We start from the raw sequence: 11,652 nt of genomic DNA, 5'->3' as shown, positions 1-11,652 counted from the left end.
AAGGACATTTATTTCATGACACAGATGATCATCCTTTTTAATTTCTGAATTAGTCTCTAATAGACATGGGAATGATTACCTTTGAAGAAAAAAAGCAACATTTATAGGAAATGTCTTGTGACCAGACCCCATGTCTTTCTGGTTTGTTTCCATTTAGGGTCCAAATGGTCCCCCTGGTCCTGCTGGAAGTCGTGGTGATGGTGGTCCCCCTGTGAGTATTTCAAGGGACTCTGATAACATGTCTTTCTTTAGAATCTATTAAAAACAACTTGAAAGTTTGGAGATTTTTGGTTAATTCGGAACTATACTCAGGAGACTCTTGAGATCCAGGTTCACTTTTTTTCAGAGGAATTCTGATACTGAAGTTAGATCATGGGTTACTAATCCCAACTGGAACTCATGCAGTGCATGTTGCTACCACCTCACCTGAGGTAATAACCAAAGTTAACCCCAGGTTGTTGAATTGTGAAATGGGTAAAAATAACTTCTCTGGTACCCCCTGTCCTTTTGCTGATGCCTCCCCTTCTCCTGCCTGACCATGCCCTTTCTCTGACCTGCCCAGTGCTGTTACACTGACTCCTTCAGGACCCAAACCTCCCTAGGAATGAGCCGCACTCACTCTTTCCTGCTCTCACTGGACCGCAGTTAATACTCTTGGTCTGTTCTTGTACCTTCCTCTGGAAACAAAAGTACTTCTCCAGTGTTCATTTCTTTCGTACCCAGCCAGGTGGTTAAGATAGCATGGTATAAGACATTACACATCAATGTGTAATAATGGCATGGTGTCTTGTCTTCTTGTTCTTAGAAGCGTCAGGTTATATGGTAGCATTTCAAAAAGGACCATCAGAGCCTTAATGCAAAATATGGGTGTTGCGACAGGGGTGTGTTGCTGGAGGGAGGTGCAGACATGGATGTCTTCGGAGTCCTTGTTAAATAATACCCTGTATGAGGCTGCCCTACGTGCTCCTTGGTCCGTCCTCGGTCACGTGTATTAAGGCTTGGCCAGAGGAGAGATTTCCGTCTTACCCAGATCCCTAGAGTTGGTGTTGATTGTAGAACTTGAATGTGCTTGCTTCTTAGGGCGCTACTGGCTTCCCTGGTGCTGCTGGACGGACTGGTCCTCCTGGGCCCTCTGTAAGTAAATCACTTCAAAATATGTCATATACTCTAGCCAAAAGGCCTTGTTTCTAGTAAGAAACTGACAAGAAACTCTCTGGAAACCTGCTACTAATATTTTGCTATTACTTTTCTGGTCTGAAATCAGTTTTCCTGAAACATTAAGGCAAAACCATCACAGATTATATTTTATAAGATCAACTTAAGAGGCTTTTATTCATGTGAACACAAGTCCCCTTTTAGGGGCATGGTCTCTTCGTTAAAAATTAAAAAAACAGAACAGTTTTAGTCACATATCAGATATTTCTATATCTAATTACCCTTTATGGCCAACATTCTGCCTCCGTTGTTAAGGTATAATTGTTCCTGAATTTAAAGGTGGTTTGGCCTCTAATTTAATTCTGATTCAGACTCTCCTGTCAGGACTCAAGAGAATTTAATTAATTACCAAGGATTAAGTCTTCCGGTTAAGGTTTCAGGGAAAAAAAAATAGCAAAGATGTTGATTTCTTGGAATCCTTTTACAGGTTCATAACAGAAAAATCTTCATTCCCTGTAGGCATTTAATTAAACCTAGTTGAGAGCATATCTGATTCCTCAATTATGAACAAAATGCCAGTATTGGTTTTCTTCAAAAAGAAATGAGCAGAGTCCTCCCAAACCCAAAGTCCCATTCATTTAGGACCCACTCATCTCACTCTCCAGAGTTCTCATTCCAAGATGCCAGGGGCCTGGTAGCACAGCATTTCTTCTCCTCACAGACATCTGCCGCAGCCTTGAACGCGATTAGTCACCTTCCCACAGCCTTGGGAGGAGGAGGACAGGGAGTTGCCTCTCTCCATTAGAGGGAATGTGACAGAGCCTCAGCAGGGCCCCGGAATGGCCGGGATATCATTTTGTTGCTTCCAGCTATTTGCATATTCCTCTCCAGAACCTCAGCATCTCTCTCCTGGGTCGGCAACCATTAACAGAATAAATGACTCAGTCATTTGCTCACAGGGTATCACTGGCCCTCCTGGTCCCCCTGGTGCTGCTGGTAAAGAAGGACTCCGTGGGCCTCGGGGTGACCAAGGTCCAGTTGGCCGAACGGGAGAAACCGGTGCACATGGTCCCCCCGGCTTTGCCGGCGAGAAGGGTCCCTCTGGAGAGCCTGGTACCGCTGTAAGTGATTTTAAGCTCTTCTCTGGTAATACCTCGTACTGAATTACAGTAAAGCCTTTACACAGATCTTCAGGTGGCGTATATCTGTTGATGAGTACGGTAGGCTTTCGTGGAGAGCTCAGTCGAGCCAGGAAATCTGTCCAGCACATACTGAGCTGTCAGAGCTCTGGCAGTTGCTTAGAAGGCACTAGACGGGGATGACGATAAATGAAGGAACTCACTGTTTGATCAGAATGGCACCTCACTGGTCCTGGGATTAGAACAGAATCCCACTGCCATGGCCATCCTATTGTAAACGAATCAATCTCCGTAAGCTACTGATGTCTTAAACAGGCCACGTCTGATATTATCGTTACTCGGAAATGTGCCTTTACGGGACTGGGTTCAGTTAGAGGCCAAGGTCAAAACTTGCTTCTTGGCATAGATTCTGTAAAAAGTCCATTGCTCTACCCCTGGTGGCTTCGTTAATCTCGGTCACATTTTTCATTCTTGTCCCATTGGTCTCAGGGAGGAACCAGGTACAAAGAAATATACTTGCCAAGCCAACCTGTATTACCACCTCGTGGCTCCCCAGTGATAGTATCTTTCCTCTTTTTCAGGGCCCTCCTGGCACCCCAGGTCCTCAAGGGCTCCTTGGTGCTCCTGGCATTCTGGGTCTCCCAGGCTCTCGAGGTGAACGTGGTCTACCAGGTGTTTCTGGATCTGTGGTGAGTGTTTGACACCATTCTTCTTCTCATTAACATAATAAAAGATTTTAAAAGCTGCCACTTCAGATGTGACAGATTGATCACTGAATAACTCCACTTAAGATTTTTTATTCATGGCATTTTCTTTATACAGATCACATGTCACTTATCTGAGAAGCTTTAATACTACCTTCCTTAGACACACGCTATAAAGATACAGCTTAACATTATGCAGAATGATTTTTCTTCTTTTTACATGCTTAAGAACTATATAAGCTCTAATTGCATTTACTCCTCTGCAGCATGAAATGCTGGCATCATTTATCCTGTAGGAAGACTGAAACTCTGAAGTTCTGAATCATTCCATTAAATCTGATACATGACAGCAACTAGGAATCCTCTCATCTCCATAAACTCTCTCAACTTTGTGAATTCATTTCTTTGGCGATATCGGATGCAACCAGGCTCACCTAGTATGGGGCAACATTCCAAAATTACACGAAGCTGGCCATCTGAGTGTGGAGGGCGAGGAGAACACGAATGATGCTTCTTGCCATTCTGTGGCCCATTCCCTCACTGCACTTTCTCTTTTCCAGCCGGTATCTCCTAGCCGGGATTGTGCTGGGAGGGTGAGATTTGCACTCAGTCCAACAAGAGGAATGTTTCGTCTTCTTTGCCTCTAGGGTGAACCTGGACCTCTCGGCATCGCTGGTCCACCTGGGGCTCGTGGTCCCCCTGGGGCTGTGGGCGCACCTGGAGTCAACGGCGCTCCTGGTGAAGCTGGTCGTGATGTGAGTCTAACACGTGGTCTGGACAATCAAACCCAGCTGTGTTCCACTGTGCACAGCTTCATGTCCTCAGCTGAGTTCCTCTTGTTCCAAGTCTCTGAACAAGACGGTCTGTTTCTCCATGATATCTATGTGTCCTGACCATTCCTGCTATTGAAAATATGAAAAATTACTTGGGCCGGGGGGTGGGGGGATGGCTCTTTAAAACACGTCTCAGAAAATGAGCCTGGCAAGTTCTAACTGGCAGTCCCAACTGTCGGTCTGACAGGCTGGGAGGGATGAAGACAGGGGAGCTGAACTCTAGGGGCTGGTGAGGTAAAGAGCCTCTCTGAGCACCTTAACTGGTGTGGTATCTTCACAGGGCAACCCTGGGAACGATGGTCCCCCAGGCCGCGACGGTCAACCTGGACACAAGGTCAGCACACCTCTTTGTCTTTCTCCAATTTAAAAGTGACTAGAATCCAGGTCAGCTGGATACTAAACTTCACTTTGCCTCTGGTAGGGAGAGCGCGGTTACCCTGGCAACATTGGTCCCGTTGGCGCTGTGGGCGCACCTGGTCCTCATGGCCCTGTGGGTCCCACTGGCAAACATGGAAACCGCGGTGAACCTGTAAGTTCATAAATACCAGTCCCTTGGTGCTGTCCTCCTTGGAGGCTTCACTCTGACCTCCCCACACTCGGGAACTGTGGGGCTTTAGCCGGGGGAGGAGGGTGGTGGGTGGGATTGGGCTTGGCTGACCAGTTCGGTTTTGCTTCTCCAATTTGCAGGGTCCTGCTGGTTCTGTGGGTCCTGTCGGTGCTGCTGGTCCAAGAGGTCCAAGTGTAAGTACACGGTGAAGATTTCTTCACAGATTAACATTTAAGGAAACTCAGTCCAGACTGTCCATGAAAAAAATAATGTATAGGCTAGACTTCATATTTTTCAAAAAATTCAGTCCATGTAGAGAATTGCTACAACTAGCTTCTAAGTCTCTTCTATTCCAGATCTCCTCTGCCTGTTTGTATTAAATAATCACAAAAATCCAGCCATTTAAGGGAGGGCTCAACTAAAGCAGATCAGGGGAATGGATGGCTGTAAACACCCATGTGGTTCTCAACCCTCTGCATGTCTTGACTTCGCTCTGTAAACAGATTAAGCAATGTTTGTGGGAAAGTGTCATTTTCAAAGGAAGGTAAATTGTCTCTGTGCGCCTTTTTCTTTGCAGGGCCCACAAGGCGTTCGAGGTGATAAGGGAGAGCCTGGTGACAAGGGGCCCAGAGGTCTTCCTGGCTTAAAGGGACACAATGGACTGCAAGGTCTTCCTGGTCTTGCTGTAAGTAAAGTGCGCCCTTCCTGCATGTATACGGGTCTTAGATGATCTTCCTCAAATTTTCACTGCTCTTGCTCTAAAATGAACTCATATTCACTTCCCATTCTCTGGCTGACTTCATCTCACAGAGATAATGCTATTTCATCCCAACACAGAAAGGTGCGGGTTAAGGGAGATTGAAATATACATATATTAAAATCTCCTGGCAACAATGTCCTTCAACCCCACTTAAAATAAATATAATTAGAGGAATGACTAATATGGCACAGCTGAAATAGCTTGTAGAAAAAAATATAATTGAATATAATAGACATAATGGGAGAAAAGAGCCCCATTTTACATTTTCAATTTTCTCAATCCAGAGTCCATTGAAACTAAAGTTTTCCATTCAATTAAAAAAAAAAAAAATCTGTTTGTCGGCAAGTGTTCTGAAAGTGTGATTTTTCCTGCCCTCTCTTTCAAGGGTCAACATGGCGATCAAGGTGCACCTGGTTCTGTGGGTCCTGCCGGTCCTAGGGTAGGTCAACCTAAAAGACCTTGGTCTCTGAAAACGAGCTTATGGCAGGGAGGGAGGCCCAGGCTTCTCCTTCCTTGTGGGGTTTTTACTGACTCACTCAGACTTGGTGTCTTTCTTCCCTAGGGCCCTGCTGGTCCTTCCGGCCCCGCTGGCAAAGACGGCCGCACTGGACATCCTGGTACAGTCGGACCTGCTGGCATCCGTGGCTCTCAGGGGAGCCAAGGTCCTGCTGTAAGTACTGTTCCATGAAATAATAAAGAGCATCACGGGCCTGAGAAATATTCTCTTCAGACTAGCCCAAGACGGCTATGACCACACATTGAAGTAATTCCCCCTCTCTTCCATATGTTTAGTTCTAAACTGTGTAAAGATCGTACAGAAGGAGCTGTACAGTCCCTGCAAGTATGCCTGGGATCAAGTTACTCTTTTTTACTTATTAGAATGTGCTTGTGTGTAACACTCAGCTGAAAATTTGCTGTCACTGATATCTCTCATTGTGACCAAATATGAAACCTCCTCTTTCTTGCTCTCACCTTTGCAGGGCCCTCCTGGTCCCCCCGGTCCTCCTGGCCCTCCCGGCCCAAGTGGTGGTGGCTATGACTTTGGTTTCGAAGGGGACTTCTACAGGGCTGACCAGCCTCGCTCACCACCTTCTCTCAGACCCAAGGATTATGAAGTTGATGCTACTCTGAAATCCCTCAACAACCAGATCGAGACCCTTCTTACCCCTGAAGGCTCAAGGAAGAACCCAGCTCGCACATGCCGTGACTTGAGACTCAGCCACCCAGAGTGGAGCAGCGGTAAGTCAGGATGTCCAAGCCGGACCAGCCCTTCTCACAAGCTGGGCTTTGCGAAGTCCATTCCCATGGACATTTACAGTGAAAATTTTTGGGGTAAAAATTGCATTATCTGTAATCATACCTAATTAATAAAGCCTTTTCCTCTCCCAGCCAGCATCTAGTCCCAGGCTCCTCTTCATATATATTTTTGCCTTTTTCGTGATAATACCACTCTGATTTGATTTTTCATAGAGGAGAGGAGAGGAGGAACTGTCTAATCCTAAAAATAGCCATCCTCTTCCTCTTAAATGTGGGGTACACAGTGTTACTTACGGGAATTAAAATCTTTCTCTACTAATCATTAGAACCTATGCTCTAGTCAAGGAGAGGCTTTCTGAGCTGGGTTTTTGTTTTTGTTTTTAAAGGTTACTACTGGATTGACCCTAACCAAGGATGCACTATGGATGCTATCAAAGTATACTGTGATTTCTCTACTGGTGAAACCTGCATCCAGGCTCAACCTGAAAACATCCCAGTCAAGAACTGGTATAGAAATTCCAAGGTCAGGAAGCATACCTGGTTAGGAGAAACTATCAATGGTGGTACCCAGGTGAGGAAACTTACAAACACTCCTTCTCTCCTAACTAAATAATATTAAAGTTGTTCATTGTTTAATGATCTGCACTTTAATCCTTTACCAAAATGGGGTTATTAAAAAGAACCTGCTCTCTTCTTGGGTTTTGGTTCTGTGCTGGACTGCACACTAAAGATGGAGTGACTGGACATATCCAGACAATCTAGAGTTATTATTCAAATTGGACTTTCCTGATAATCACTGGAGAAACTAATGCCATTCAGCACGAGGAAGTGCCAGCCCGCACACTACATATGCCCATGCCTGTGTAGTCTCAGGACATGTGCTCTTCTGAATTTTTAGTCAAATGTCTTCACCAACTTTATTGAATGCCTACTGGTGGGAATCAGAAAAAGAAAGAGGTCTGACTCTGTCTCCTTGCTCTCTTATTCTAAAGAAGAAACATACACATAAAGGCTTATCTAAAACAGGTGCCTTTTTGAGATCATCTTGCCTCAGCCTGGTAGTTGCTGTGTGCCTTCTAGGGAACTAATATTGCACAGACAAGGGAATTGAGTTTCCTTTGTAGAAGCATCCTTCCCCCAAGGTTCAGATCTGAGTCAATCATTTCTCCCTACAGCAGCCTTTTTCTCCCCCATCTCTTTTTTGACTCTTAGTATCTGAGTCCCTCTCCACTTAACTAGCATTTCTTATTCTCTGTAGTTTGAGTATAACACTGAAGGAGTAACCACCAAGGAAATGGCCACTCAACTCGCCTTCATGCGCCTCCTGGCCAACCATGCCTCTCAGAACATCACCTACCACTGCAAGAACAGCATTGCCTACATGGATGCGGAGACTGGCGACCTGAAAAAGGCTGTCGTTCTGCAAGGCTCCAATGACGTTGAACTGGTTGCCCAGGGCAACAGCAGGTTCACCTACACTGTGCTTGTGGATGGCTGCTCTGTAAGTCATAGCAACATCTGGGGAAAGGGGGGGCTGCAGTTCTAGCTCAGACCACTGCATGAACAGGTGAATGAGAGACCTACCTTATTTAATCCATTTTCATAAGTGTATTTATTTAAATTCAGATGGCAATTCCAGGGGAATTCTTATCGGATCTTGCCTTCGGAAATTCTCTGAAAAGCTGAACTACATACCATGGCTGTGCATTTTTTCTTTAAACATGAGTTGGTTAAATGATGAGGGCTTCCTGGAACTTAAAATGACTTGAGGTTAAAAGGTCCCAAGGTATAATTTATAGTGATAATGCACGTTATTTGACTTAATAGTATTGTCTGCATATAATTTGTCTCTATACTATGCTATACATTGAAGAAAAATGAAAATTTACTCACAACATACCCACCCAGCTCTCCCTACCTAGACACACACCCCTCAAAAATGATACTGTAGCAATAAACCTACTTGGAATATGTAAAGACACCCCTGATGCTTCTGTTTCAAAGATGAACATGGTGATCTGGGACACACTTCATAATGAACATGCCCAAAAGTGGTTCTTAACTATCTCTATAGTGCTACGTTATTTATATAAATACACAAACACACATATTTATATATATACACATGTGTATATATAAAAATATATGTTACATAAACACATATATACATATATATACATATTTTTTATATATTCATACACATTTTTTTTTCCTTTTCAAACAGAAAAAGACGAATGAATGGGGAAAGACAATCTTTGAATACAAAACAAATAAGCCGTCCCGCCTGCCTATCCTTGATATTGCACCTTTGGACATCGGTGATGCTGACCAAGAATTCAGGGTGGACGTTGGCCCAGTCTGTTTCAAATAAATGAACTCAACCTAAATTAAAAAAAAGAAAAGAAATCTGAAAAAACTTTCTATCTTTGCCATTTCTTTTTCTTCTTTTCTTAACTGAGAGCTGAGTCCTTCCATTTCCTCTGCACATCTACTTGCTTAAATTGTGGGCAAAAGAGAAGGAGGAGGATCGGTCAGAGCATAGTGCAATATGATTTCATTCATTCCCTCCCCCACCCCACCCCCCAAAAAAAAAGATTTGGAATTTTTTTTTCAACACTCTTGCAACCTGTTGTGGAAAATGTCAACCTTTGTAAGAAAACCAAAATAAAAACTGAAAAATAAAAACGATGAACATTTGCACCACTTGTGGCTTTTGAATATCTTCCACAGAGGGAAGTTAAAAACCCAAACTTCCAAAGGTTTGAAACTACCTCAAAACACTGTCCTGTGAGTGTGATCCACATCATTAGGTGCTGACCTAGACGGAGATGAGCTGAGGTACTTGTTTTGTTTTGTTCAGAATACAAAGGTGCTAATAGTATTTCAGATACTTGAAGACCGTTGATGGTGCTAGAAGAATTTGAGAAGAAATAATCCTCTGTAATGAGTTGTATTGTGTATTCTTTTTTCATCTGATTTAGCATCAGTATTTTACATCTTGCTCCCAAATAAAAGTATGCAGATTACTTGCCCAACCTTGTCCTCTTCTTTAAATTCAGCATTTGTTCTTTGCCAGTCTCATTTTCATCCTCTCCCGTGGTACCAAAAAGAAGCCTTGTTTCTCAGACAAGCAGAAAAATTAAATTGTACACACTATTTTGTATATGTGAGATGTTTAAATAAATTGTGAAAAAAATGAAATAAAGCATGTTTGGTTTTCCAAAAGAAAATACTGAGTAGAATTCCTTGCTTCGATGCTCTTCGTAATATAAATAATGGATTATAGCATCTCTACCAGCCATTAGACTGTTTCTCATTAGGTAGAAACTATGCAAAAAAGGCGATTTGGTACAGTAGAAAGAGCAGAGAAGAAGGACCCAGGAGATCTGAACTTCAGTTGTGACTACAATTGTGGCTGAGTGACCTCAACCATTTCACCTTTCTGTGTCTCAGTTCCCTACCTATAAAATGGGGGGAGATTCCCTCTCTGAACTATAAAACATTTGCCTTACTCAAAATACTAAGACTTAAGCAAATGGTATTGCAGACCTAAGTTTATTTCATGTGGAGATCCACAGAACCTTCTGGTTATCTATTAAGCCCTTTGAAACAGTGGCTGAAAGTTGGTCTATGTACAATTAATACTATTAACTAAAACAGTTTCAAATATTCAGTAACAATGCCATACACTTAAATCTGATGCAAGTGAGTACAATGCCTGTGAGGAGGTAATGTGTGTGCCGTCAATCAGCAGAGACAGCTGTGGATAATAGTACCATGAACACCTACCTGCCAAATCAAGTTCATTTTCCTCCCCTGCACCTTTCAATGACATCTTTAATACACTTAAACATAGTAATGTGTCAAGTAAAATGTTAAGATTCATTTAGAGCTTATTTCCTGTTGCAGAACATAATTGTGATTGTAATATTTGCCTCCTGAAGTAAGTCATCTCAAGATTCAATTAATTTCAAAAGCAAAAGACTGAACATAGTGAAAACCTAACATCAGCTCTAAAAAGCCAGCAAGGTCTACTAACCAAATGGTAACTTCAGATTATGGTCTGTGAATTGGAACACAGGGATGCTTTTAAACATGCAGATTCCCAGTTCTCAACCAACAAATTACGATTTAGTAAGGAATCCATATTCTTATGCACCTTGCAAAATTGTGTTGTACATCCATCCACTGGGAAACCACTAGACACAGTGATTTCCACAGCCCTTCAAAGTTCTAACAGTTCGTAACTGGCAAGAATTAAGCAATATTCCTGACCAAATGACACAAAGAAGACAAAACCCCTGTAATCAGAATATGAGTGCTCCCGACAAATGAACTGAAATGGCCAGAGCAAACTTACATGATAACCAGTTAGAAATCTCTGGGTTTCTTCAGTCTGTTATGCCCTCAGGTCCACAGTCCAAGAAAGCTAGCTTAAAGAAGGCTAAAGTGAAGAAGGAAGAAATAATTTCCTGAGTACAAGCTGAGAGCCAAACACTACGCTAGATGTTAATAATGCTTTGCCAACTGAATCCAAACAGGCAGACTTCTTAAACCAACATGCATTAATAATCACTTAATCCTGAGTGTGGGATTACAGGAAAATAGTTCAAAAAACAATATATATTGTATATCTGATAAGTATATACCTGCATATCTGATAAATAACAATGAGGAAATAAATGATGGTATATCCAATCAATATTAAAAAGGAATAAATAATGGTATGTCTAATAGACAGCAATAGGAAAAGAGTGAAATCTATCTTGATATCCCAATAAAATTTATGAGGATGATTAAACAAAAAACATGCTTAGAATGGAATGTTATAATCTTTAAAATATCACATTCAAGTACACTGTCATTAGAAATCTATCAAACATGCAGATCAAAATGCTAAGAGTAGGTGCATTCACGGAGGAATGATAGGAACAACTTTTATGCCCAAATTTTCCAAATTTGCTCTAATGCTCTAATATCACCATCATTTACAACAAATTAACCCTTAAGATATAATGAAAAGAAATAAGCAGCAAATAAGTGAAGACAACCATGGCTGAGGAGTGGCCATCTCCAGGGCAAGTGTGGTCCAACTCCCACCCACTTCTCTTCTGTAAGAGAAGGAAAAACCCAGCCCTTGAGTCATCACTTACTGTGACCCGGCCACATGTGGGGCCCCAGGGAGGGATGCACAAAGCTATACATTCCAGGCGGCAGTACCCTTAGGGGGTTCCATAGTACGGCTGCAGAGAGAGAA

General features: G+C 42.6%; 1 protein-coding gene across 1 annotated transcript in view; it reads left to right on the top strand.

Moving 5' to 3' along the window:
• COL1A2 (collagen type I alpha 2 chain) overlaps positions 1 to 9,091 on the top strand; it is a 35,912-nt gene extending 26,821 nt beyond the window's left edge. The window contains exons 38-52 of the mRNA XM_032305376.1: positions 158 to 211; positions 1,081 to 1,134; positions 2,115 to 2,276; positions 2,876 to 2,983; positions 3,646 to 3,753; positions 4,112 to 4,165; positions 4,253 to 4,360; positions 4,519 to 4,572; positions 4,956 to 5,063; positions 5,524 to 5,577; positions 5,701 to 5,808; positions 6,119 to 6,377; positions 6,782 to 6,966; positions 7,654 to 7,896; positions 8,620 to 9,091. Coding sequence (XP_032161267.1) covers positions 158 to 211; positions 1,081 to 1,134; positions 2,115 to 2,276; positions 2,876 to 2,983; positions 3,646 to 3,753; positions 4,112 to 4,165; positions 4,253 to 4,360; positions 4,519 to 4,572; positions 4,956 to 5,063; positions 5,524 to 5,577; positions 5,701 to 5,808; positions 6,119 to 6,377; positions 6,782 to 6,966; positions 7,654 to 7,896; positions 8,620 to 8,766 — 1,806 coding nt within the window. The 3' untranslated portion in view covers positions 8,767 to 9,091. The remainder of the gene's footprint in view (positions 1 to 157; positions 212 to 1,080; positions 1,135 to 2,114; positions 2,277 to 2,875; positions 2,984 to 3,645; positions 3,754 to 4,111; positions 4,166 to 4,252; positions 4,361 to 4,518; positions 4,573 to 4,955; positions 5,064 to 5,523; positions 5,578 to 5,700; positions 5,809 to 6,118; positions 6,378 to 6,781; positions 6,967 to 7,653; positions 7,897 to 8,619) is intronic.
• Positions 9,092 to 11,652: the final 2,561 nt, after the last annotated feature.

The sequence above is a fragment of the Mustela erminea genome, chromosome 11, assembly GCF_009829155.1.
Source record: "Mustela erminea isolate mMusErm1 chromosome 11, mMusErm1.Pri, whole genome shotgun sequence".
In the NCBI taxonomy this organism is placed as follows: Eukaryota; Metazoa; Chordata; class Mammalia; order Carnivora; family Mustelidae; genus Mustela; species Mustela erminea.
Note: the sequence above shows the minus strand (reverse complement) of the source record. Positions and strands in the feature narration are given on the sequence as shown.